We start from the raw sequence: 27,496 nt of genomic DNA on the forward strand, positions 1-27,496 counted from the left end.
CCCCAACACATATATCCATGACCTCCTGTCCCTGGAACTCAGATCTGGGGGCAGGGGACCAGACCAGGCCAGGGCTATAAATACAGTGGGTGTGTGTGTGGGGGAGGTCAGGTTACAGAGGCCCCAGCTGTCCCCATCAGAGACAACTGGCAGGAGACATGTGGCCTTGCCTATTTATGTGTGTCACTATCTCCCACCCCTCACCTGTCATGATTGCCCTCACTCTTTGGGTCTCCATCCCTTTTTATGGTCCCCCCTCTGTTTCTGTCCCTTGATTTCCGAGGGTCTCTGTCCCCCCTCCACGGGATGTCCTCCTTCCCCTCTCACTCTGAGCTTGTCTACCCTCTCATTCTGAGCGTTTGCCCCACACAAGTCCTCTTCTCCCTTTCTCCTTGGGTCACTGTACCCCGTCTCCCAAATCTCTGTCCTCCCTTTCTGAGTTTCTCCCCATCAGTCCACGTGTCCCCTCCCTCCATCTCCAGCCTCCACCTCTGTGGGTCTTTGCCCCTCCCCCAGCCCCGCGGTCTCTGTCCCCACTCTCCCTCTGTCCTTGTCCCCCGCTCTCTCTTTGTATCATCGCGTCCCCTCTCTCATCTCTGGCACCTCCTTTCCGGAGTCTCTCGCCCTGCACACCCGCCAGGGCCCCGGTCCCCCTCTCGGCCTCTCTGTGGCAGCCTCGGGCCCCGCCTTCCCCTCAAGTGTTTCCGAGACTCCCGCCCCCAGGCGGGCGGGGAAGCGGCGGATCCGGTTTGACTTGGGCGGGTCTGGAAGGGGGGTTGGAGGACGGAATAGAGGGCGCCCGAAGGGTTGGGTTCCGGCGGCTGCCATGGTGGTTCCGGAGAAGGAGCAGGTACGGCGCCGGGGCCCCGGTCTGAAGGAGCGGGGAGCGGGAGACCTGGCCCCTGGCTCCCGGAGAGGAGGGCGCGGGAGACCCAGATTCTCGGGTCAGACGGAGGGGAGTGGGCGTGGGGAGCCCGGATTCCCGGGTCCCTGGGGACGGGGGGAGGGGACTTGGCGGTCGAGACTGCTGAGTCTGAGAGAGCGGGGCGCTGGGGTCTCGGGCTCCTGTGTCCGGCGGTAGGGCACGGGGTGGGCGACTCCGTACCCCGTAGGATTGAACTGGGTTCCCTCCATCTCGCCCCTTGTCCCTGTCCCCAGAGCTGGATCCCCAAGATCTTCAAGAAGAAGATCTGCACGACGTTCATAGTGGACCTCACAGATCCGGGGTGAGGAGTTCGTCCCGGGGACCGAGCCCAGCCCGCAGAACCCGCCCACCGAAGCATCCTCTCCCGTCCCCCTGTTCCTGGCCTTGCGGACCTCCCCAGGGCGTCCCCTGCCGCGCTGCCCCTCGGGAGGGTTGGGGTCTGTGTAAACGCTCCCATTCCCCGTTGTCCCGCTCAGAGTCCGTGTAAAAGCTCCAGGGCTCGGTTCTGTTTCTTTTCTTTCTTCCTTCTTTCTTTCCTTCCTTCTTTCCTCCCCTTCCTTCCCTTTCTTTCATTTCTTTCCTTCTTTATGTCTCTTTTATGTTTCTGTGTCTTTGTGTCACTTTGTCTCTGTCTTTTGGCTATCTCTGTCTCATTCATTCACTTGTTCATTCATTCATTCACCCATCCAAGAAAGCGTCACTCAGGGCTCCCAAGGGCGGCGGCCCATTCAGCATAGTTCAATGGCCCTGCCAGGGTTCAAATTTCATTGGGAAGCATGCTTTGTGGCTTTGGGCAAATCATTTCACCTCTCTGGGCCTTGTCATCTGGACATAAAAACAGGCCTTATTTCCTGAGGTTCTTGTGAGAATTAAACAAGATAATGTTTGTTATATTTCTGGAACAGTGTCCAGCATATAGTAAGCACTAGAAAATACCCGCAATTCCCACTGGAATTATTACGGTGTGCAGACGCTGTGTAGGGCAGCCAGGGACACTGCCTGAGCCAGACAGGGTGTTTGCTGCCCTTGAGGAGCTCCTGGCCTGTAGTGATGGTCTCTCAAGTGGATTTGGGCTTTCTAGTTGTTCTCAAGACAATCTTTGCAGAGTGGGAAACGTCAACGTTACTAATATAGCGTGTGGTTTTTGTTTTGTTTTTTTTTAAAGTGTGTGTTTTGTTATGAAAATATTAGCGCAGTACAGCTTGTAAATTATGTATAAACAAACAGATATACATTTATTGGCATGAGTGTTCATAAATGTTTTACCGATGGGGGGGTGTGGTCAGAAAGTTTAGAAACCTCTGGTCTGGCAGGAGGAGGAAGACATAGCGGACAATTGTGGTAAGTCCAGGGGATAGCAGCTTCCACCCTGAGACATTGTCCTGGGGTGCTGCAGAGCCAGGAGGGGTGGGGTTGGCTCTGGGTGTAGAAACACCCTCTGGGGCTGTGTGAGGATGAATAGGAGTTTGGAAAGCCAGGGAAGAGGCTGGGTCGAGGGTCTACGTGGGAGGGGAAGAGACCTGAGCCAGGCCAGGGCTATAGGGACACAGAGAGGAGGGGATGGGGCAAAGATTCAGGGGGCAGGAGGGTGGAGCTTGGAGACTGATGGATGTGAGAGGGAATGGGTGGAAGTTGGCTCCCGAACACATGGTCTGGGACACAGCTGGGTCACCAGGAGATGGGGAACCCAGGAGGAAGAGCAGGTTTCGGAAATGTCACTAAGCTCAGCATGAGACTTTGTGTATCGGGGGCCTAGGGGGACTCAGGGGTGTGTGAAAATCTAGGTCTGGGACTCAAGGAAAGGTTTGGACTTATATCCAGGATCTAAGAAGTCCTAGCTGTACATGCTAATTCAAACTGTGGAAGTAGGTGAGATGTCACAGTGAAAAAAAGTGTAAAGTCAGGGGGGTTGCAAACTGGCAGTTCTGTGGCCAATTTGTGTGTGTGTGCACGTGTGTGCACATGTGTGGAAGGGTATTTTTAAAAGCCTGTTTCTGAATGCCTGAAGACAAACCTGCACACTTCAAATCCCCACAGCCTACAGCACATCCACTCGTTTTCTGATGCTTCTTCCTATGAAGTTACTTGCCTGGCCCCTGGGGGCAGCAAGTTTGAGAACCTTGTAGGGAAGCCACTGTGGTCCTTGGTATGGGGAACACCCACACTCAAGGAAGGTGAAGAGCAAGAGAAAGCCACAAACAAGGCAGGGACAGGGCACTGGGGAGGGGAAGATGGCCAGGGGGCCAGGTGTACCCTGCCAAGGAAGAGGCTTTCCAGAATCAGCCTTTCAACTGTGACCAGTGCCAGCTTGCAAGACAGCCAGGTGAGGCCTGAATAGGGGCCATCGTATTTGGGGACGTGCAGCTAATTGCAGCTGATCTTACTGAGAACAGTTTCAGTTTTGGTGGCCACACTGGACTGAGGTAAGAGGGTAAGTGGTGAGGCGTGCAGAGGGGATATCTGCTAGCACTGTCCACCAGAATTTTCTGCAGTGGTGGAAGTGTTCTATATCCGTATCCAATATGGCAGCCACTGGCCACATGTGGCCCCTGGGCACTTAAAATCCGGCCAGTGTGACTGAGGAGCTGAATTTCCATTTGATTTAATTTTAATTTATTAGAATGTAAGGAGCCCCATGAATGTAAAGAACACCATGCGCCTAGGGGCTACTGTATTGGACAGTACAGGCTCTGGATCATTCTTCAAAGAAGTTTTGCAGTGAAGATCTAGTGGGAAGTAGGTGGAAGGGCTAAGGATAGGGTCGAGATGAGTGAAAGGATAAAGTAGATAAACTGAGGCATGCCAGGTCTCTGGAGTTAGACTCAGAAAGGAGGAGGGACCCACCTTCACTGTAGTTCTCACTGAGCCAGGAACTGGCCTAAGCATATTCTGTTCATTTTGTATGTGGATCACTTGGCTGTTCTTTTAGTGTCTTCACAGCTTTTGCCAAATTCACATCCCACCCGTACCATCATTTCCATAAAACTGGTCCTTAAATTGGCTCACTTCATTTATGTAAATACAAGTCTCCTCCACTATCTGAATTTCTTCTGGAATTGGGGACCAAAGAGATTTAGATACATTCTCAAATGAATCCCTCAATCCCCAATTACTTGTTCTTTGAAGCTCAGGTGGCACTCACATTTAGGTAGCAAGGGAGACTTGGTACATATATTTAAGGGGGGAGAACCTGGTTTTTTGTTTGTTCGTTTTCTGTTTTTTGTTTTTATTTTATTTTTTTTGTGACCGGCCACACGTCACTGCACCAGCCATCCTTATATGGGATCCGAACCTGCGGTGGGAGCACTGCTGCGCTCCCAGCGCCGCACTCTCCCGAGTGCGCCACGGGGTCGGCCCCGTTTTCTGTTTTTTTGTTTGTTTGTTTTTGCGGCTTGGCCAGTGTGGGGATCCGAGCCCTTGACCTTGGTGTTATGACATCATGCTCTAGCCAACTGAGCTGACTGGCCAGCCCCCTGGAAGAAAAGTTTTGTATGTGATCACCATAAGCAGAAAGCCTGTTCGATTTGCCAAAGAAAGAAACAAGCTATAGAAGACAAATATAATGCACTTGATCTTAGCCAAAAGGCTGAAAAGCGATGACAAATGTGATGAAAAGCAAATAAAGGCGTTTACCTTCTGGCTGGATGCTGTTGCCAGACCAATTTTCTGGGTCTGAGGCCTGCTTTTCTCTGTTAAAAAGAAAGACTAGCAAAGGATTAGGCACTAAAGATATTCCAGCACCCAGCTGAGCCTCTCTCCTTGCAATACTCCGAGAACTGAAAAAGGAATGACTTTCTCACTGTGTTATTCAGGGTTATTTAAAGCTCTGTGTGAAGTTCATGTAGATTTGTCTCTGACTGGAACTGGTGTGCAAGCCTCATTTCAGAAAACACTGTGTTATTCTGTTGGTTCCTCGGAGTTCCACGGAATAGGTGGCGCTATTACTGTCTTTTCATTTGAAGAGGAAATTTAGGCACAGAGAGGGGAAGCCACCTGCCCAAAGTCGCACAGCTTCCTCAGCCTCAGCACATGAGCTTCTCTGAATTACTGTCTGGGTTTTCCTTCTCATGGTGAACATCATCTGTTTGGACTGGGGACAGCGAAGATACCCATAATGGCCATCTTTGCTTTTCCATTTGAGGTCCTGCAGGCAGCAGTGAGGGTGGGACCCTGTTAGCCCCCCTATTTCTGCTTTCTTGAGCCCTGCTGGCTTCCTTCCGGTGGGGAAGGGTGACCGTAGCTGTCCTCTGCCCCAGCCTCTCCCCCAGATGGTCACAGCCAGTGCCAGGGTCATCATGGATTCTGACTGCCTCTGGGGGCCAGAGTCCATGTAGACACCCCCACTACAGAAGTATGGACACTTCTTTTTTTTTTTTTTTTTTTAAAGATGACCGGTAAGGGGATCTCAACCCTTGGCTTGGTGTTGTCAGCACCACACACAGCCAGTGAGCAACCGGCCATCCCTATATGGGATCCGAACCCAGGGCCTTGGTGATATCAGCACCGCACTCTCCCGAGTGAGCCACGGGCCGGCCCTGGACACTTCTAAAAGATGCTTGAGGTCGGTGGAAACACACCTCTGTTCATGCTTTACCCTTGCACCCCCAGAGGGACCTTGTGCCAGTGTGGGCGCCCGCGGAATGTGCACCTGTCAGTGGCTGTGGAGGATGCATTCGGGGCAGCTGTGGTGACTGTGTGGAACAGCGATGTGCACACCACGGAGAAGCCCACTGACGCCTTTGGGGACCTGGACTTCCTGGGCATCAGCCGCAAGTCCAGCAATGTGAAGCCTGCATGTCTGGGCAGGGCTAGGGGCACCAAGCGGGGCTGCATGGCTTAGGGGCTCCCAGAGCCAGGGTCTGGGTGCACCCCAGCTGAACGTTGTCTCCCCTTTGCCCATCCCTGTCTTTGCCTCTCCCTGGGTCCTTGTCTCCTCCACCCTATCTGTCTTCTCTCTCTGAGTCTGTCCCCCTCTGTCTCTTGGTCTGTCAACCTCTGTCTTTGAGTCTGTTCCCCTCTGTCTCTGGGTCTCTCTCTTTGGATCTCTGTCCCCTCTGTCTCTGGGTCTCTGTCCTGCTCTGTCTCTGGGTCTCTGTCTCTCTCTCTCTGGGTCTCTCTCTCCCCCATCTCTGAGTCTCTGTCCCCTTCTCTCTGGGTCTCTGTCCCCCTCCCCATGTCCCCTCTTCCTGTGTGTCCACAGTTTCTCCGGCTCTCTGACCGCACGGATCCAGCTACAGTTTATAATCTGGTCACACGCACGTGGGGCTTCCATGCCCCGAACCTGGTGGTGTCAGTGCTGGGGGGGTCAGGGGGCCCCGTCCTTCAGACCTGGCTGCAGGACCTGCTTCGACGCGGGCTGGTGCGGGCCGCCCAGAGCACAGGTGACTGAGGGTCAGCAGGGGCTGTGTCCCCTGGGCCTGGGCCCAACTGCCATCTCTCCTGCTTCTCTGGATGCTGTCCTCCACCCCAGCAATCTGTGGGTTTGTCTCTGTCTTAGTCTCTATTTCTCTCCCTCTGTTTCTACATGTCTCTTTGTCTCTGTGTAGGGGCCTGGATTGTCTCCGGCGGGCTGCACATGGGCATTGGCCGGCATGTTGGTGTAGCTGTGCGGGACCACCAGATGGCCAGCACTGGGGGCACCAAGGTGGTGGCCATAGGCGTGGCCCCCTGGGGTGTGGTCCGGAATAGAGACACCCTCATCAACCCCAAGGTGGGACCCAGGATCTTGGGAAAAGATAAGACTGGGGGCCCGGACTCCCAGGTTAGGGGGAGGAATGACTTGTGTTTGTGCTCCTGGCCCTGATGGAAAGATTCCCTGGTCTGGCCATGTCTCCCAGGGCTCGTTCCCTGCGAGGTACCAGTGGCACGATGACACCGAGGATGGGGTCCAGTTTCCCCTCGACTGCAACTACTCAGGCTTCCTGCTGGTGGACGATGGCAGGCACGGCTGCGTGGGCGGTGAGGACCGCTTCCGCCTGCGCTTCGAGTCCTACGTCTCACAGCAGAAGACCGGCGTGGGAGGTGAGCAGCTCCTGGGACCCGTGCCCAGGACCCCAGTGGTCTGGTCTGCCCAAAATTTGGGGAGTTTCCTATGTCTTTTCCCATCATTGACTGTGTCTTTAAAAACCTCTATCTTGAAATCTCCTAGGAATACAGAAAAATACAAAAAAGTGGATAGCTTGATGAATTTTTAACCCTCTGACCCCACTTATTCAATCGGCATCCAGATAAGGAAACAGAATATTACCAGCCCCCAGAAGTCCTCTCTTATTCCCACCCAATGGTCACCACGGTCTTAATTCTAACAGCAGAGAGATGTTCAGACTGTATTTCCACTTCATGTAAATGGAATTATAACGTCTGCATGATTTTGAGTCTGGCTTGTTATAGTCAACGTGATTCCAGGGAGATTCATCCATACTGTTCCCTGAGCTGTAGTTTGTAAATAGCCCATGGGCAAAAGAAGAAGAATAAATAAATTAGAAAATATTTTGAGCTGAATGGCAATGAATACATGACTTACCAGTTACTTTGGGGATGAAGCCAGAGCCACACTTAGAGGGAAATTTGTAGATTTAGCTGCATATATCAAAAAAAGAAGAAAGGCTGAAAATCAATGATTTAAGCTTTCAACTTAAAAAAGAACAAACCTTGATAACACCAAGGTCAAGGTTTCAGATCCCTATACTGGCCAGCTGCCCAAAACAAACCAACCAAATAAACCCCAAAAACAGAAAAACAAGAACCCCCCCCAAAACTAGAAATAAAACACCAAATCAAATCTGAAGAACGTAGAAGCAAGGAAGTAATAAAGCCAAGCACAGAAATCAATAAAATAGAAACCATGTATGGTGCAGAAAATCAACTAAACCAAAAGCTGCTTCTTTATAAACATTAAAAACATTAACTTAATTCTTAAACTTCTTTCAGCTTTTTAGGAAACTTTAATCTTATTTTTTAAATTATGCTACAGTAAAGCTGACTGTTTTGGGGTGTGCAGTTCTATGAATTTTAGCATATTTCTGGATCTGTGTATCCACGACTACAACGGGGTTATAAACCAGTTCTGTTACCACAAAAGAATTCCATTTGGGGCTGGCCAGTTAGTTCAGTTGGTTGGAATATGGTGTTGATAACACCAAGGTCAAGGGTTAGGATCTCCTTACCAGCCAGCCACCAAAAAAAAGAAAAGAACAGAATTCCCTTTGTATCTCGCACCCCTGGCAATCACAGATCTGTTCTCTGTCACTGTAGTTTCGTCTTTGCCAGAAGGTCCTATAAATGGAATACAGTGATACGTAACCTTTTGAGACTGGCTTCCTTCACTCAACATAAGTTATTATGGCAGCTTTAATAAGTGCACATTGGAACAAATCGAATCATAAAAAGGTGTATAAAGAAAAAGTTAATTAGCTTCCCTTCCAGCTCCAACCCCCACCCTCCTTCCTGTATGATTTTGCTGTTGGGCTTTGATAAATACCTTTTTTGTGTTTTAATGGTCCTTCCTATTCCTGTTTCCTTCATTTTCTATTTGAAATTTCAACCCCTCTGTCTCCTGGGTAGTTAATCAATCACAGGATTGATTCGTGCAAGAAACACCTACCTCATTCAGGGACCCAGAAGTCCAAGTCCCCAGCCCCCTCCTCCCTCGGGAAGTTAAGCATTCCTGTCCTCAAAATCTGGCCACTCCCAAAGTACTCAAAGAAATGACAGCTCCTAAGAGCTTCAGGACAGGATTAGGAAGAAGCCAGCGTTTGCCCCAGGTGCTCCTGGGAAATGAGGGTTCTGTCCTGTCTCTGGCAAAGTCTGATGGGAAGTTACCAAGCCTCCAGCTCTCTTCTCTCCTTAGGGACTGGAATTGACATCCCTGTCCTCCTCCTCCTGATCAGTGGTGATGAGGAGATGCTGAAGGTATAGGGGAATGGATGGCTGGGTCTAACGGAGGAGGGGCGTTAGGGGCCAGGACTCCTGGGTCCTTAGTCTTCGAGGAAGAGGAGCTGGGGGTCTGGACTCCAGGTGGGGTTAATGTCCTGCTTTCCCTGACTTGACTCTCCCTATCCTGTAGAGGGTAGAGGATGCCACCCAGGCTAAGCTCCCCTGCCTCCTGGTGGCTGGCTCTGGGGGAGCTGCAGACTGCCTGGTAGAGACTTTGGAAGACACTCTGGCCTCAGGGAGTGGGGGAGCCAGGCGAGGTGAAGCCCAAGATTGGATTAGGCGTTTCTTCCCCAAAGGGGACCCTGAGGTTCTACAGGCCCAGGTATGTCATTGCTGGTCCATCTCTGGATCCTGAGATGGGAGACAGCTGGGGACCCAGGCTCCTGGGTCTGAGAGGGGAGAGGGCTGTTGGCTTGGACTCCCAGGATCTGGGTGTAGAGGGTGCTGGGCACCTAGACTATTAGGTCCTGGAGGGGAATGGCCTCCTGCATCCCTTTAGACAGGGCCCAGGAGGAGTTGGGCTGGGGATGCAGAATTTGGTGTTCTGCAGGTGGAGAGGATTATGACCCGGAAGGAGCTGCTGACAGTCTATTCATCTGAGGATGGCTTTGAAGAATTTGAGACCATTGTTTTGAGGGCCCTTGTGAAGGGTAAGACTTGGACTCTTAAATTCTCCCCTCCCTCAGTTCAACCTTGGACACCTTTCCTGGCCTTGGCACTTTATCGATGGTCTCTAATCTAAGGTCCATGCCCCTTTTCATCTCTCTTACATCCTCCCCTTTGCAGTGCTTCTTGGGGCTTTGCACAGTTCCGTGTGGACAGTTTTCCCCAGATGTTTTCATTATGTTTCAGCATCTGCTTCCCTCTGTTGCGTCCATCCGTCCGTCCCTTCATCTTTCATCATCTGTCCATCCATCCATCCATCTACATTTCCATCCACCCATCCTTTCACCTGTCCATCTACATATCTATTGATGATTCCATCCATTTAATTCTTCCATCCAGCTATCTTTCATCCATCCATCTTTTTCTTTTCTTTCCTTTTTTTTTGGCAGGTGGCTGGCATGGGGATTCGAACCCTTGACCTCGGTGTTACCAACACCACACTTTAACCAAGTGAGCTGACTGGCCAGTCCCATCCTTCTTTTCATTCACCCATCCAACTATTCTCCATCTATCCACCCATTCACTCATCCTTCCTTTCCTACGTGCCTCCAGTATGTGTTAGGTCTTCAGTTAGACATGAATTGAAGTGCTGTCTCCCAGTGAGGAACTCCTGATATTTCACTAGAAATGTCAGTTTAGAGGACTGTGTGATGAAAACCAAGGCAGTGAACACAGTGGTCGCCTGGAAGAGGCTGAGGACGGGGCTCATTTATTCATTTAGCAAACATTATCCTAGGCTCCAGAAATTAGAGCAGACCCATTTCCTGCTCTCAAGGATCCCAGTTCCCATTAGGTTTGCTTGGACACAACCTTAAGTAAAATTTAAGGTAAAAGCACAGGGAAGAATCACTGTCAGTAGGGAAGAAACTTCAAGGAGAAGGTGGTATTTAAACTGGACTTAGGGGCCGGCCCTTGGCTCACTCGGGAGAGTGCGGTGCTGATAACACCAAGGCCACGGGTTCGGATCCCTATATAGGGATGGCTGGTTGGCTCACTGGCTGAGCGTGGTGCTGACAACACCAAGTCAAGGGTTAAGATCCCCTCACCGGTCATCTTTTAAAAATAAATAAATAAATAAAAATAAACTGGACTTTGAAGAGTCAGTAGAATTTGGATTTAGCAAGCTGGGGGTGGGGAGGGGGGAAAGAAAAGTAGTATGGAAGATTCCTTGGGTTCTGTGGGGATGCATCTGGGGAGGGTTGTTTTTGGTGCCAGAAGAATTTTATGGGGAAAATACTCACTTAGATAAAAGGCAAAGTGGCATTCTATAGTGCATGCTCAGCTCCAGGTCCCCATCCCAATTGTATCAGACAAAGCTGAATTTGAATACCAGCTTGGCCCCTTTCTTGCTGTATGACCTTGAGAAGAGACTTCCCCTCTCTGAGCCTCAGTTTCTCTCTCTGAAAAATGGAGATAATATCTTGCAAGGAGTGTTGTGAGCCTCAGAGGCAAGGTATAAGCAGTGTCTGGTCCCCAGTGGGGGCCCAGTAAATGGGAACTCTTCTTAATATGATTCCATTTCTTGTGGGGACACATCCTTAAATATAGGATGACAGTCAATGGACAAATCTGATTCATTCCACAGAAGTTAGCTCAGCATCTCCTAGGAGAAAACACAGCAGCTCTGTAAGATGTGGTTTGATGGGGGGTGTAAGTCTGCTGCCTGCAGAAGTAGAAATGACCGCACGCGGCTGGGGAAATTGGAGATGGCTGATGGGCGTGGGAGAGCAGAGTCGAATGGACAGGGTGTCAGCAAGGGGGAAGCGGGAAGGGAACGCGCCCTCCTTAAGAGTCTAGTATGAGCCAGGGGTTGTGCAGAGCAGTTAGTGTGCACTTTTGCCCCTTTTATGCTCCATCTCTGCCTGCAAGGCTTATCTCCCCCACTTTGCAGGTGAAGAGACTGAGGCTCAGAGAGGGGAAAGTGACTTGTCCAAGGTCACCCAGCTAGTACCAGGGGTTATGCTTTTAATTCAGGTCTGTATGACTCTCAAGTCCATTGCATGGGGCATGTTTGGGGGAGAGGTAAGAGGCTCACATGGATGTCATGTAGCCCGTGGCATGAAGGGAGTGTTGGAGATAAGGCTAGTGAGATGGGCAGGGGTCAGACCACCCAGGACCTCAGATGCCAGACTGAGGGGCTAAGATTTTGGGCTGAGAGGCAGGGAAGGACCAGGGTCAGTTCTGTGTATACAAGGACCCTCTAGGAGCAGATGGGGGCACACAGGAGAGGAAAGATGAGACCACCAGAAGCTGCAGAGATGGTGGTGGTACAGGATGAAGCTTGAGCTGCAGCTGGGACCTTGGGGACAGTAAGGGAGGTTAGGCAGAGTCAGGCTGGAGCTCGGGGACTGATGGCCTCTGGGATGTGAGGGGAAGGGAGGGACAAGGACACCCAGTCATTGACTGGGTGGACAAAGGAGCTATTCCTGGGATGGGGACAGGGCAAGATGGGTTTGGGAGGCAGACACTGAGCTCAGTATGGGACATGAGCATGAAGGGCCTGGGAAGGTCCGGGTGATAAGTGATGCCACATCAAGGCAGAATATAAAGCAACATATTATAAACCATTTTCTTTCCTTTCCTTGAAACAGTGAGGAATGTAGGGGAGAGTCACAGAATCTCAGAAGATCCCTTTCTGAATTGACCTTTGGGTTTCAAAAGGAAATATGAAGTGGTGTGGTCTTAGACATGGTACTGCCCTACTCTGGGCTCCCATTTCCTCAGTGATCAGTCTTGGAGGTTATACTGGCTGCACTGCAGATTCCTCACAGTTTGGAGCTTCTTCCTACAGTTGCTATTATTGATAACAATCTTACAAAGGGGGTACTGTCATTATTCCCATTCTATAGAAGAGGAAACTGAGGCTTCCAAGGTTCAGTGTCCTGCCTGAAGCCATTCACTTGTTATTGGTGGACCTGGGATTGGAACCCCGGTCTGCCTGCCCCAGAGCCCATTGCTCATTTCCACCACATTAGATGACCTCGTTATGTGATACCGATTTGGGGAATGACCAAAATGAGATGAACTTGCTTTGGAGACAGATGTGGAGCAAGTGGAGGCAGAAGGAAAAGCTAACTCTACAGCACAACAATTGCTCTTTAGGACTTTTCATGCCCCTGTTGACTGGATCTATTAAATAGCTGGATTAAAATTTTAAAGGCCCCTTGTTCTCACTTGTTGTTTTTAATGACTTCCAGGTTCTCCCAGAATCCCTCTAATGTTCACATTTTTTCCAACCTCATTTCCTGCTATTGTGACCTCTTTCCTCTCATGACACACCTCAAGTTTAAGAAATCAGAATGAATCATTTGTAATCATATCCTGTGTTTTCCTGGACTCAGGCCTTTGCCCAAGCAGTTTGTGCTGCCTTGAAAGTTCTTTTCCCACGTTAGATGCACACCTCCCAATCTTTCAGAAGCCCTAATCCACACCTGTCCTCCAGGAGGCTGTCTTAGGCCACACAATACCTCTGTGACTGTAGCCCCCTCTGGGTCTTAGTTATATTCTATGCCCATCTCTGAGGGCACTGAGCACCCTGAGGGTAGTTACGTGTTTCCGTGACCTATTTCCCTAGTAGAATGAGCTCCTTCGGGGCAGGATCTGGGTCCGGTTTCTCTTTCCCTCCCTCCCATTGCCTGGCCCATAACCTACCTCACTAAATGTTAAGTGAATAAATTACTCCCTTTCCTTCTTGGGAGCTCTAGACCGGTGGTCTGTGCTCTGGCCCTGAGCTGAATGACCTTAGGTCTATAACAGCCCTAATGCTTAAAGACCAAGACTCTGCCCAACAACACCCCCTTTATCTAGAGTTTAAATGTCAGGCATCCCAAATAGAAGCAAAACAGCCATTCATCAGATGTTCCCACCCTCGCCTGACTTCTTGCCCCCTCTCCCTCTCATCCTTTCAGCCTGTAGGAGCTCTGAGGCCTCAGCTTACCTGGATGAGCTGCGTTTGGCTGTGGCTTGGAACCGCGTGGACATTGCCCAGAGTGAACTCTTCCGGGGGGACATCCAATGGCGGGTGAGGGGTCGGGGCCTGGGGTCTGGGGATCCTGACAAAGGGGATAAGCTCTCCCTCCCTGAGTTCTCAGACACCTGGCCCTGCCTTCCATTGTGGCCTGTCCCACCTTCCCTTAATTGTCCATCCATCTATGTCCATCTGCCCCCTTCCTGTTCCCTCTTTTCTCATCCATCCATTCATCTAATCTGGTCATCGGTCACTCATAGCCCTGTACCCCCATCTCTTGTCCTGAACCTCTGAGCTCACCTGGCCTCTTTCTGTCTCTGCTCATCTCTTGCCCCATTCATCCCACCTCCACCAGTCCTTCCACCTGGAGGCCTCCCTCATGGACGCCCTACTGAATGACCGCCCCGAGTTCGTGCGCTTGTTCATCTCTCATGGACTCCACCTGGGCCACTTCCTGACCCCGACGCGCCTGGCCCAGCTCTACAGCGCGGCGACCCCCAACTCACTCATCCGCAGCCTTCTGGACCAGGCGTCCCACTGCGCAGGCACCAAAGCTCCGGCCCTGAAAGAGGAGACCGCAGAGCCCCAGCCCCCTGACGTGGGGCATGTGCTCAGAATGCTGCTGGGGGATATTTACGCGCCGAAGTACCCCGGCAGGGGCGCCTCGAACTCCAGTCCAGGCCAGAGCGGCAGGGAGTGCGTAAGGACGAGGACCGAGAAAGGCTGGGGCTGCGCCAAGGGACCTGGGGGCGTGACCACAGAACCGGGTGCGACCGAGTCCTCACCACGCCTCTCTGCCTGCAGGTGTCTCTGCTGTCGGACAGGGGCCCCTTGGAATTCTCGCTAGATGCCGGCCTTGGGCACTCGCCCTGGAGTGACCTGCTCGTTTGGGCACTGCTGCTGAACAGAGCCCAGATGGCCATGTACTTCTGGGAGATGGTGAGTGCTGACTCCCATCTCTGATCCCGCTACCCTACATCCCTGTCCTTTATGCCTACTGGGCGCCGATGCCCGCCATGCGATCCCCTGACCTCTGATGTCACCCGACCCGCAGCCCATCCTCAGTCCCTGATATATGACTCCAACTGCTTCATCTTCATTTTCTCTCCCTCATATCATGCATTTTTTTTCTGAATAACTTGTTTTTTCCATTAGCAATATATATTGGGCATTTCACCATGTTCATCCATAGAAATCGGGCTCATTCTTTCCATATGGTTGCCTATATAAGGAGGTTAGACGTGATCCTCTAGTTGATGGGGAGTCACTTAAAGTGCCACTTGCAACTTAGATACGTCATGGTAGCTGCAATGTAGAAGGAGACAAAACTAGAGGCAAGGAAGCCACGTGAAAAGGTAAAGCTGGGATTGAGGGCCCGGACTAAAACAGGTGGGGCTGAGATGTTGGGACACGTTTGAGAAATGTTTGAGAAGTTAAAAAAGAGTGACGAGATTAGAATAGGATCCAAAATGCCTGAGTTTATGCCATAGAAATATCTTTTTTTTTCTTGTCGGGGCGGCTGGCCAGTGCGGGGATCAAACCCGGGCCTTGGTGTTGCCAGCACCACACTCTAACCAACTGAGCTGACCTGTCCGGCCCGTGGAAATATTTTGATAGGCCTCCTTCAGCATTCGGCTATTTTCATGGGTTTAACATAATTTTTCTTAATTGACATAAAATTCATATAACTTAAAATTCACCATTTATCAGCACCACGTTCTAAGTGAGCTAACCAGCCAACCCGGAATTCACCATTTAAACCAGTTTAAAGTGTACAATTAAGTGGCATTTAATACACTCATGATGTTGTATGACCATCACTCCTACCTTGTTCCAGAACATTTTCATTACCCCAAAAGGAAACCCCATGCCCGTCATTTTAAGCGTTCCCTCCTCCCCCAGACCAGGGCAACCACTAATGTGCTTTCTATCTATAGATTTGCTCATTCTGGATATTTTATATAAACGGAATCATACAGTATATGGCCTTTTGTGTCTGGCTTCTTTCAGTCAGCATAATGTGTTCAAAGTTCATTCATGGAGCATGTGTCAGTACTTCCTTGTATTTTTTCATTTGTATGGATATACCACATTTTGTTTATCCAGATGGACATTTGGGTTGTTTCCACCTTTTAACTATTATGAATATATATGAACATGGGTGTACAAATATCTGACTGAGTCCCTGCTTTCAATTTTTTTTTAGTATATACCCAGAAGTGGAATTGCTAGATCATATGATAATTCTTTGTTTAATTTTTGCATATCCACCACACTGTTTCCCACAGCAGTGGCACTGTTTTACATTCACACCAGCAATGCACAAGGGTTCCAATTTCTCAACATCCTCACCAATACTTGTTAGGGTGTGTTTTTTGTTGTTGTTGTTTTTTGATAATAGCCATCCTAATGGGTTTGAAGTTATATCTCATTGTGGTTTTGATTTGCATTTCTTTAATGATTAGTGATGTTGAGCATTTTTTCATGTGCTCATTGCTCATTTGTGTAACACTGGAGAAACAGCTATTCAAGTCCTTTGCCCATTTTTAAGTTGGGTCATTTGTCTTTTTTGTTGTGAAATTGTAAGAGTTTTTTTTATATATTCTGAATATCAATCCCTTGGCAGATATATGATTTGCAAATATTTTCTCCCATTCTGTGGATTGTCTTACTTTGTTGAGAGTATCCTTAGATGTATAAAAGTTTTCAGTTTCAATGAAGCCTAATTTATCTATTTTTTCTTTTCTTGCTAGTGGTTTTGGTGTCATATCTAAGTACTCATTGCCAAATCCAAGTCATGAAAACTTATTCTGATGTTTTTTTCTAAAAGTTTTATAATTACAATACATAATTATTTAATTCTACACGTTAATCTTATTCAGGATTGCTTGTATGTGATGAGTCACTTCTCTCTTGCTGTTTTCAAGATTCTCTCTTTGTTTTTGGCTTTGGACAATTTAATTATAATACATCTCAGTGTAGATCTCTTTGAATTTGCCCTACTTGGAGTTCTTTGAGCTTCTTGAATATGTAGATTTATGTCTTTCATCAGATTTTATTATTTCAGGGGCTGGCTGGTTAGCTCACCTGGGAGAGCATGGTGCTGGTAACACCAAGGTCATGGGTTTGGATCCCCATTACTGGCCAGCAGCCAAAAAAAATTTTTTAATTTTATTTATCTATTTATTTATTTTAAAGATGACCAGTAAGGGGATCTTAACCCTTGACTTGGTGTTGTCAGCACCACACTCTCCTGAGTGAGCTAACCAGCCATCCCTATATAGGGATCTGAACCTGTGGTCTTGGTGTTATCAGCACCACACTCCCCTGAGTGAGCCACGGGCTGGCCCCTCAAAAACAATTTTTTTTTTTTTTTTAAAAGATGACCAGTAAGGGGATCTCAACCCTTGGCTTGGTGTTGTCAGCACCACGCTCAGCCAGTGAGCAAACCGGCCATCCCTATATAGGATCCAAACCTGTGGCCTTGGTGTTATCAGCACTGCACTCTACCGATTGAGCCACGGGCCAGCCTAAAAACAATTTTTTAAAAGAATTATTTCTTCCCCTTTCTCTCTTTCCTCTCCTTTTGGACTCCTATTATACATATATTAGTATGCTTGATGGTGTCTCATGGGTCTCTCAGGCTCTACCTATTTTCCTTCATTCTTTTTTCTTTTTGCTCTTCAGACTAGACAATCTCAATGAGTCTGTCTTCAAGTTCCTTGATTCTTTCTTCTGCCTGCTGGAATATGCTGTTGAACCCCTCTAGCGAATTTTTTGTTTCATTTGTACTTTTTAGCTCCAGAGTTTCTATTTGGTTCCTTTTCATAATTTCTTTCTCTTTATTCATATTCTCTATTTGGTGAGACATATTTCTCCTTTAGCTCTTTGTTCATGATTTCCTTTAGCTCTTTAAGCATGTGGCAACACTGAAAATCAGATTACCCCCTTCCTCCAGGGTTTGTCATTGCTGCTTGTTATGGGTCACTGTCGTTTGATTATTTAGAGCCTTTTTTTTTTTTTTGTCTTTTTTTGTGAGTGGCCGCACCGCGCTCAGCCAGTGAGCGCACCGGCCAGCCCTATATAGGATCCGAACCCGCGGCGGGAGCGCTGCTGCGCTCCCAGCGCCGCACTCTCCCGAGTGCGCCATGGGGTCGGCCCTTATTTAGAGACTTTTAAAAACTATTTTTGTAAAGTCTGTGTTCCTTGTCACGTGTGGCCATGGAAGTCCCTGTTCTGTTAGCTTAGTGGTTAGCTAGTGACTTGACAGAGACTTCCTTGAATGCCTGGAGCTATACAAATAAAAAAAAAACACAAAAAACTCTCTCAGTTTAGATTGGCTCTATGTGGAAGCACTCTTTCAACACTTAGCCAGGGTGTTTACAATTCTGTTTTAGTCTTTACTTCCTGCTTGTGCAGGACCTAAAGGTCAGCCAAAGGTAAGAGTTTAGGGTTTTCTCTGGTATTTTCTGAGCACGCATCCAGTCCTGGTCTTGTGTGTTGTCTTCTGGATCTCCTGGTACATGAGGGAGCTTTTCAAAGCCCTTATTCCCCCAAGTATCTCCTTCCCTGGTCTCTTCCTTCCCAAGCTGTTTAGTTTATTTATTGTTTGTCTCCACTGTGACTCCTTGTCTCAGGTGGTTGAGGTTAATTTCATTTGCCTTTGAATGCTTTCAACACACACGGCCTAAGCAAACTCCAAGGCAGGTAAAATAAAGTCAAGCCCTTGAGCTGTTCCTTCAGATAGCCACCAGATAAGTCCACACATACAACCACAATTCTTTAAGAGTAAGATCTGAATTGCTCCCTCTGGTACCAGCATCCTGCACCGAGAATGCAGGCCATTGTCTTTAAGGCCACCACTGAGCTGGGGAGCCTGGGAATGGTAAGTGGGAAGGTTAAAATGTCGCAGTGCTCTCTTACTGCAATTTTGCAGTTTCTTTCTTCATTAAGCATTCTCCTCGTTGTTGTAGGTTTGGGGTTAGATTCCAGGATTTGCAAAAAGTTTTTTCTGAAAGTTTTTGCCAGCTTAATCATTGCTTTTGTGGAGGGATGGAGTTTTGAAGTTCCCTATGGTAATTTTGGTGACATCTCCAATTGCTTCTTGACCTGTCTATGACTGCTGATGTCATTCTAACTACAGTTCAGCCCCTGACTTGTATCTCTTGTCTCTGGATCACCTGACTTCTGGTATTTTCACCAGATGTTCAGTTTCTTCCAGATCCATCCCCAAACGTTACTCTGTCCTTTGTATCTGGTGACCCCAGTTAATTTCTGATCTCTGACTCTGTCACTTCTCTTGATCACAGGCTTTCTCCTCTCCCCATCCCCCACCTCTGTCACTCTGAACCTCACCCCAAACTCTGACACCATTCGTACCCCCTTTCTCTGTCTCTCCAGGGCCCCAGTGCTGTAGCCTCAGCTCTCGGGGCCTGTTTGCTGCTCCGAGTGCTGGCGCGCCTGGAGTCTGAGGCTGACGAGGCAGCAAGGAGGAAAGACCTGGCGGCCAAGTTTGAGGGGATGGGCGTTGGTGCGTTGCGCATGGTACCTGGAAGCAGGGACAGGGGGCTGCCATGGGAGGGGGGTGTGCATCTCCCCTCTCCTCTCATGCCCCTGCCCCCTCCCCTTAAATTCCCTCTTCTCTCCCGCCACGCTCATTCCCCACTCCTTCCCCTCCCTCTCAAATCAATCTCCTGCTCCCAGACCTCTTTGGCGAGTGCTACCGCAGCAGCGAGAAGCGGGCTGCCCGTCTGCTCCTCCGATGCTGCCCTCTTTGGGGGGATGCCACCTGCCTCCAGCTTGCCATGCAGGCGGATGCCCGTGCCTTCTTTGCCCAGGATGGGGTACAGGTGAGCATCTGAAACACCAACATCCCCAAAAGTCCCCAGCTGGACTCTGGGAATTATGAGGATGAACCCCTGTCACTGGGAGCAGTCAGTGGTCGTGACCAGCTCCTTCCCCAGAAAGCCACCCTGCTCTCTCAGAAAGGCTGCTCTTCCCATAGGAAACCCCACTCCCTGCCGCAGAATGCCAGCCTCCCTGCACCCAAGCCCACCCTTCTAAAAAGTTCCTGATACAGGAATCCCCGTTGACTCTAGTAGGAGGTTCCGTCTCTCACAGGGAGTCCTTTCCGCTTCCTTAAGACATCCCCAGTTCTGGTTCTCAACAATTAGAATAACCTCACTGGACAATTACCTAGTTTTGGGACATAGATAAACTTTGGTTTAGGAAATCCCACACTTCCTATAGGAAATCCTCTCCCTAGGGAAATCTTGTTTGCCCTCACAGTCTCTCCAATCCTGATAATCTGACATTTTGAAAACTTTCTCAGTATGTTTCTCAGTTAATTTAAATCTAACGGGAGCTCAGAGGGTCCCACACTCAGTACAGGAAGTTCTGCCCACCCAACAGGGAGTCTTCTTTACCCTGACAGCAAGTCCCATTTTCACCTACAGGAATAATTTGGCTGGCGTTTCAATTACCCAGAGTCCCTTGCTTTGAATAGTGGTTAAACTCATGGATTCCAGCTCTGCCACTTACTAGTTGTGTTTTTCTGGGCCATTTCCTTAACCTCTCTGTGCCTCATATATGAAAAGGAGGAAATACTAGTACCTGCTCTCTTGGGAAGTGTAGCAAGCATTAAGTGAGCAAATCTATGTAAAGTTAGCCCAGTATCTGGCATATAGTGTCAATAAATGTGGACTGTTTAACTCTCCGAGCTGAAACCTGGGGCAAGTTGTCTTTGCTTTTGACTAGCATCCCCCCACCCCCAACAGTTATGGCCCCCACTTTGGGCACTTGCTCTATGCTCTGGAGCTGTGGCCTAACCCTTGTTGGGGGTCTTAGGGAAGGGCTTGTGGGGAGACTCAGGCTCCTAACTCTCCCCACACCCCAACAGTCTCTGCTGACACAGAAGTGGTGGGGGTCCATGGACAGCACCACGCCCATCTGGGCCCTGGTTCTCACCTTCTTTTGTCCCCTACTCATCTACACCAACCTCATCACCTTCAGGTCAGTCCCCGGGGTCCAAGGGGTGGGGAGGGTGGGGCGGGGGGCTGCTCAGGTTCCCCTTCCTGCTCACTTCTGCCCACCTTTCTCACTTGGGCTGCCTAGCGTATCTCTTCCTTGGGAAAGGGATTCTGTTTCCCTCATCAGGCGGAATGTTCTAGGAGGTGAGCTTTTGGGAGTGTGCTCTGTGGTGTCTCTAGGTAAATTCCTCTCCTTCCTGGTCATGGCTCTGGGGGAAGGTACCTTTGGGGTAACTAGGGGCCACCTCTATATCTCTCTCCCATGTCTCTGGGTGAAAAAGTTTAAGTCTTTCTGGAGAATTCCTCTTCCCTTCCCCCCCATCCGCCATTTCTCATTCTGTGCTTCCTTCCCTGCCAGGAAAGTAGAAGAGGAGTCCACAGAAGATGACCTAGAGTTTGATGTAAATGAGGACATTAATTGGGACGGGCCTGTTGGGTGAGTAAAGCATTGTGTGAGGTGGGGCCACCCTGGGCAGCTTCAGGACACATGTCACTTGCATGTCCCATTAAGTACTGGGAGCAAGGCCAGAGGTGAGAACTGGGACTTCAGGAGGCAGTGGCTTCAGCAAACCACTGAAGATACTGAGGACGTTTCCTAAATGGCAAGCTCAAGCCTCCAGATTTGGTTCTTCCACCAAGAGGGTCATCAGTAGAAATCAATTCACTTCATGCTGCACATACTTTGATCCCTGTAGAGCAGGTGGGATTGGGTGAATTTGGTTCATTTAGGGATTGTTTTTTTTTTTACCAGTTTTTTTCTGACCCCAGGGCCCTTACTCTTAATCACTGTGTTGTGGTCCCCATGAAGATGTTTTAAAATCAGGCCTAAACAACTGAAATAGAATATTTATGGAACATCTGATAGTGCTGCATAGTGGAGGTGCTGACAGACTTGGCTTTGAGCCAAGCAGACCTAGGTTCAAATCCTGACTTTGACCTTGGAAGTGACTTCACCTTGAGCCTCAGTTTTCTTTTCTGTAAAATGAAGGTAAATAGGAGGGTGTACATGTGTCCGTCAGGTGATGCTTCAGTCACAAAAAATCAAAAAAACTCAGTGGCTCGCAACAGTGAAGAGTTATTTCTCGCTCATACTCCATTTGTGGGTTGGCCGTGGCTCTGCTCCACACGGTCTCCCCGTTAGGATGAGTGAGCATCCCCGAGCTGGGGTGTTACTGGTCTCATGGCAGAGGGAAAGGAGACACACCAGGCACTAGCTCTCAAAGCCTCCACGTGGAAGTGAAATGTGTCTCTTTTGCCCACAGTTCATTGGCAAAAGCAAGTCAGGTGGTGATTCCTTAGTTCCTAATTTCTCCCATAGGAAGGAAATACTTAGAGGGAATCAAAATGTTTGGTGAACAATAATACAATCTACCACAATAACTGATGGAGCGGTTGGGCAGGTTCATTGAAATACGATGTATAAAAGGAATATTATAGGGCCTGGCACATAGATCAACTAAGGGGATATGACTACTATTGTTATTATTAATACATTTATTATTTGTTTTGTTGAACAGTGTGTGTGTGTGTGTGTGTGTGTGTGTGTAAGGGTCTAAATCCGTGGTAATAGAGAAACAGAGGAAGAGGCCCAAATTCGTAGCCATCTTTGCACCCTCCATCTCCACTTTAGCCACATAAATAGGGAAAGGGAGGGGACTCACTCCTTAATATCCCATAGGAAAAGATAGGTTTCTGGTAACTGTTAGAAATGTGTTTAAGACTGTCAGGTATGCTTCTATATACCTCATGAAACAAATCAAATTTAAATATATATGTATATATAGTTATCTGAGACAATATACAAAGAATAGAAAATATTCATCAAGCTAGAAGACAAAAACTAAGAAAACCTTTTGGATCATTGAAAAAGGTTGGAAAGAAGGCCCCCGCGTCTGAGGTCAGCATCAATAACGGTGTCCTTGCCTAGTGATTTCCCGTCTTTTGTACTGTATGATGATGGTGGTGACGCTGATAACAGCTAATGTTATAGAACACTTTCAATGGGCAGCCACTGGGCCGGTTCCTCAGTTCATTTAATTATCTGAACAACTCTACGTACTAGGGCCTATTATCCCCATTTTAGAGATGAAATAGTGGAGGCACTAAGTCACTCACCTCAGACCACATAGCTGGTAAGTGGTAGAGCTTGGATTTGAAGTCCGATCTCCTTGTTCCTGAGTTTGTGCTCCTTGCTCCTTGGAAGAGCCACGTCCACAGAGAGCCTAGTAGAAGAGCAGATCCCTGGATCCTCCCCTGGAGAGGCTAGGGCCGGGCCCAGGAATCTGTGTGGCTGTGGGGGATTCAAGATGGCAGACGCTGGGAAACATTCTGTACCCACCAGACTTGTTCCCAGCATCCTGCAGAGGGTGAAATGCGAAATACCAGGACTGTTTTCCCTTGTCACTAGGGAGCTTGTTCTCCCTGCATCTGACTCCCTTTCCCCCATAGTTCTCACTTTCTGTAGCATTTACTGTTCTTTCTGTCTATTTTCTTTATAACAGCTTTATTGAGATATAATCCACGTACCATACAGTTCACTCACTTGAGCTGTATAATTAAATGTTTTTACTGTACTCACAGAGTTGTGAAATCATCACCCCATTTAATTTAAAAACATTTTTAGGTGCTGGCTGGTTTGCTCAGTTGGTTAGAACGTGGTGTTATAATGCCAAAGGTCAAGGGTTCAGATTCCCATACAAGCCAGCCGCCCACAACAAAACGGAACATTTTTATCACTGTACCCATTAGCAGTCGCTTTTCATTCCTCCCAGTTCTAGTCAACCAGTAATTTACCTGATGTCTCTATGGATTTGCCTGTTCTGGACACTTCACTCAGCAGAATCACATGCTATATGGTCTTTTATCACTGTCTTTGCTCACTTAGAATCATGGTTTCGAGATTCATCCATGTTGTAGCAAGTATCAGTCCCGTATTCTCTTATATTGCCGAGCAATATTCCATGGTCAGGATATACCCCGTTTTATCTGTCCGTTCATCAGTTGGACATTTGGGTTGTTTCCATCTTTGGACTATTATCTTTCTTCTTGGTTTTTAAAGAGAGGACACCACTCCAACCCAGTTAGTGTTTCCTGTTAGCTTTTTGAATTTGTTATTAGTATCATTTATTTCGGCATTTCTGCTTTGTTTCTTGTGGGTTTTTTGGTGGCTGGCTGGTTCGGGGATCCAAACCCTCGATGATGGTGGTGTTACCAACACCATGCTCTGACCACATTTTGGCATTTTTGAGTTGAGGTCAGAATCCAGTGTCAGGGTGAAATTGGGACAGAAGATTAGAACTCAGGTGAGAAGGGTCAGAGATGTGAGCAAACCACGAAGGCCAGAATCCAGAAGTCAAATATGGTATATGGTCAGTGATAAGATATGGGGAAGGAAGAGTTATACGAGCAACCTGGGCTGGATAATCTCATAATGGAATTTGTGGGTTAGGGGTTAATATTCAGGGACATGAGGTCTCAAACTTGGGGATCTGAAACATGAAAGTATGGAGGTCAGAAGTCGGGTAGATGGTCCAAGGTCAAACAGAGAGAATCAGAGGCTGTGAAGTGAAAGAAGAGGGACTAGGAGGCAAAAGCCAGATAGGGGTCACAAGTCAGTACAGGGATCAGAGATTAGAGGGGTAGAGGAAGTCAGACGTGGGAGGACAGCAGTCTTGACGGTAGAAGATTCAGAGGTCAGAGGTTAGATACAGGGGTCAAAAGTCAAGAAGGTGGCCTTTGTCAGACAGTTTCAGGTCAGGACGGGTCAGAGGCCCTGCAGGCAGAGGAGATCGGATGTGAAAGGTTAGAGGTCTTGATAACAGTGAAGGTCAGCCTTCAGAGGTCAGGTTGGGACCTCCTACCTTCCCCCTCCAGGCCAGCAGACCCCCCTGAGAAGACTCCACAAGGGTGTTTGCCTCAGCCCAGCTATGCAGGTTGCTGTGGGAGGTATATCTGGGACTGCTGCCTGTGCCGCTGGTTCCAGTTCTGGGGGGCGCCGGTGACAGCCTTCCTGGGCAACGTGATCAGCTACCTCCTGTTCCTGCTGCTCTTCGCCCGGGTGCTGCTCATCGACTTCCAGCCTGCACCACCGGGCACCCTGGAACTGCTGCTCTACTTCTGGGCCTTCACCCTGGTCTGCGAGGAGCTGCGCCAAGGCCTGGGCAGTGGCTGGGGCAGTCTGGCCAGCAAGGGGCCCCAGCCTGGGCCCAGCCAGGTCCCGCTGCGCCAGCGGCTGCACCTCTACCTCACCGACACCTGGAACCAATGCGACCTGGTGGCCCTCACCTGCTTCCTCCTGGGCATGGGCTGCAGGTGAGTGCCCCGTGGCAACCTCTGACCCTTCCTGCCAGGGGGAGTCTCAACTTTTGGATTCTTTGCTGTGGGTAGCAGTTCAAGACAATTCCGCTTGTTGTTATAAAACAAGCAAAATCCCCTCTTATCAAAAGTGGTAAATAAAGATTGTCCCAGAGTACTTGTCTCGCACATGGATGTCTGACTTGGGGATGGTAGGAGTAAAGTGAGTTCCCTACAGGCAGTCGCTTAGTCTCTGCTGCTATTTATTGCTAGGTTTGGAGGTTACCAGATGTTTCTCAGAGCCCCAAAACCTGGCCACTAGCCTGACTGAGCTCAGTATCTTCCCCTGGACACGAGGCTGGACGCAGGGCACTATCCTCACTTCCTCCCTCCTCTTCCTCCACAGCCCATCAGTCCCAGGCCCTGATGTCCTGCCCCCTGACTGTCTCTGCCTCACCCCCAACTCCATCTCCACCGCCCCGGCTCAGCCCTGTGCCTCTCACCTGGACCCCCACTCCAGCCTCCTCTGCAGCCTCCTGGACTCTGGTGTCTTCCCTCTAGTCTGTCCCCTACAGGGCCCAGAAGGCTCTCTCCACCACCAGAGTTGTCTGGTCTCTCCCTGCTTCCCGTGGCTCCCCTGGCCCCAGGGTTGAAGGCCCTGTCTAGCCTGGCCCCACCTATCTCTGCATAACTGTCTGTCCAATTTCTTCCTCTTCTCCCCACTTACACTCCAGCCTTTCTAGACCTACTTGCAGTTACTTCATCACAGGAGCTTTTTCTATTTTTTTGGAGGGGTGGCTGGCTGGTAAGGGGATCCAAACCCTTGACTTTTGTATTACCAGCATCATGCTCTAATCAAGTGAGCTAACCAGCCATTCCCTACAGAAGCATTTGACCTTGATTTTTGGTCCCAGATTTTTTATCTTTTCTTTTTTTTGGCAGCAGGCCAGTATGGGGAGGTCCCAGATATTTTAAATCTTCATTATAATAAAATTTTAATCAGAATTGACAAGTACTGACAAATTCTTATCAAGGAAATATTTTCCAGTTACTTTAAAATTCCCTAGTCAGTTCATATATGCATGGCAGTTAAACTCATTGCAATTATTTTCATTTTTGGTTTCTGAAATTATTGTAATATGGCTAATTATTTGCGCTAAATTTTACAACAAATTTTTTTTTTTTTTTTTTTTTTTTTAAAGATGACCGGTAAGGGGATCTTAACCCTTGACTTGGTGTTGTCAGCACCACGCTCAGCCAGTGAGCGAACCGGCCATCCGTATATGGGATCCGAACCCGGGGCCCTGGTGTTATTAGCACCGCACTCTACCAAGTGAGCCACGGGCCGGCCCTATTTCTATTCTTTAATTATTCCAGTATAATAAAATTTAACATCCCGGTTGTGAAGTTCATGTGTCAAAAGGTACATATATTCTTGACATGGATAGATTTCTTTCTAAATAGGTTCACCCATTTACACGTCTACCATCAGGGTGTGAGAGTGCCCACTTGAAGACATGCTTGACAATACCTGATACTTTCAATCTTTAAAATTCTGTGGCTCACAATTTAACTTAAAAATTTTTTGCCAGGGCCAGCCTGTGGCTCACTTGGAAGAGGTTGGTGCTGATAACACCATGGTCATGGGTTTGGATCCCTGTATAGGGATGGCTGGTTAACTCACTTGGGAGAGCGTGGTGCTGACAACACCAAGTCAAGCGTTAAGATCCCCTCACCGGTCATCTTTTAAAAAAAAAAAAATTTGCTAATCTGATGGGTAAAAATGACCTCTCCTTGTTTTAATTTTTGCATCCCTGACGACTAAGGTTGGGCATCTTTTCATAAGCTTAATGGCTACATGTACTTGTGTTAATTGTCTTTTCATATTTTTTGCCTCCCAATTTTTTTTATTGGGGTTCATCAGTTTCTTCTAGGTGCTTTCCTTATACTCTGGATCCTAATCCTTGGTAGTTTAGTTGTTCTAAACATCTTCTCACCGTCTGTAGCTTGTCTTCCCCCCCCTTTTTTTGTGGTTTGCTGGCATACGGATCGAACACTGTCTTTTCACTTTTGTATGTTATCTTAAACATTCTTTTATTCTTTAATTTTTATTTTGAAATAATCTGAGACTTACAAAAATGTTGCAAAAAGAGTACAAAGAATTCCCCTGCGCCTTTCATCCAGATCTTCCAAATGTTAACATCTTACATGATCAAAACCCAGAAATATTATTCAAATCTCACCAGTTGTCCCACTGATGTCCTTTTCCTGGTTGAGGAGCCAATCTGGGACCTCATTTAGCTTTTAGTTGTCATGTCTTCTGATCTTCTCTGGGACCGTTCCTCAACTTTCTTTGTCTTTTATGACCTTAGCACTTTTGAACATTCCATGCTGATTACTTTATAGAATGTCCCTCTGTTAGGGTTTGTCATGTTCCCTCATGATCAAATTTAGGCTATGCATTTTTGGCAGGAATACCGAAGACGTGATGTTTTGCCTTGCTCGGTCTATCATTTATGTTGCTTATAACAAAACACCTGAAACTGGGTGATTTATAAAAAAGGCAACATTTATTGCTTACAGTTTCTGAGGCTGGGAAGTCCAAAGTCCATCTGGTGGTGGCAACAGTGACTCAGGGGTCTCACATTGCGAGATGGTGGAAGCAGAGAGAGCAGAGAGAGA

At 48.4% G+C, this 27,496-nt stretch overlaps 1 protein-coding gene across 6 annotated transcripts in view; it reads left to right on the top strand.

The window, feature by feature from the left end:
* The first annotated feature begins 602 nt into the window (after positions 1–602).
* TRPM4 (transient receptor potential cation channel subfamily M member 4) overlaps positions 603–27,496 on the top strand; it is a 38,361-nt gene continuing 11,467 nt past the window's right edge. For 2 of the 6 annotated variants that reach the window (XM_063088917.1, XM_063088918.1), the window contains exons 1-17: positions 604–850; positions 1,159–1,226; positions 5,534–5,708; positions 6,126–6,306; positions 6,472–6,635; positions 6,763–6,946; positions 8,775–8,836; positions 8,991–9,182; positions 9,411–9,510; positions 13,435–13,547; positions 13,849–14,193; positions 14,298–14,432; positions 18,894–19,023; positions 19,197–19,342; positions 20,392–20,504; positions 20,880–20,957; positions 24,395–24,832. In XM_063088917.1, coding sequence (XP_062944987.1) covers positions 827–850; positions 1,159–1,226; positions 5,534–5,708; positions 6,126–6,306; positions 6,472–6,635; positions 6,763–6,946; positions 8,775–8,836; positions 8,991–9,182; positions 9,411–9,510; positions 13,435–13,547; positions 13,849–14,193; positions 14,298–14,432; positions 18,894–19,023; positions 19,197–19,342; positions 20,392–20,504; positions 20,880–20,957; positions 24,395–24,832 — 2,648 coding nt within the window. In that variant the 5' untranslated portion in view covers positions 604–826. Of the gene's footprint in view, positions 851–1,158; positions 1,227–5,533; positions 5,709–6,125; positions 6,307–6,471; positions 6,636–6,762; positions 6,947–8,774; positions 8,837–8,990; positions 9,183–9,410; positions 9,511–13,434; positions 13,548–13,848; positions 14,194–14,297; positions 14,433–18,893; positions 19,024–19,196; positions 19,343–20,391; positions 20,505–20,879; positions 20,958–24,394; positions 24,833–27,496 lie in introns of all 6 variants that reach the window. The other 4 variants (XM_063088915.1, XM_063088914.1, XM_063088916.1 and 1 more) reach the window with 4 other exon arrangements.

Source organism: Cynocephalus volans, chromosome 3 (genome assembly GCF_027409185.1).
Source record: "Cynocephalus volans isolate mCynVol1 chromosome 3, mCynVol1.pri, whole genome shotgun sequence".
Taxonomy (NCBI): Eukaryota; Metazoa; Chordata; class Mammalia; order Dermoptera; family Cynocephalidae; genus Cynocephalus; species Cynocephalus volans.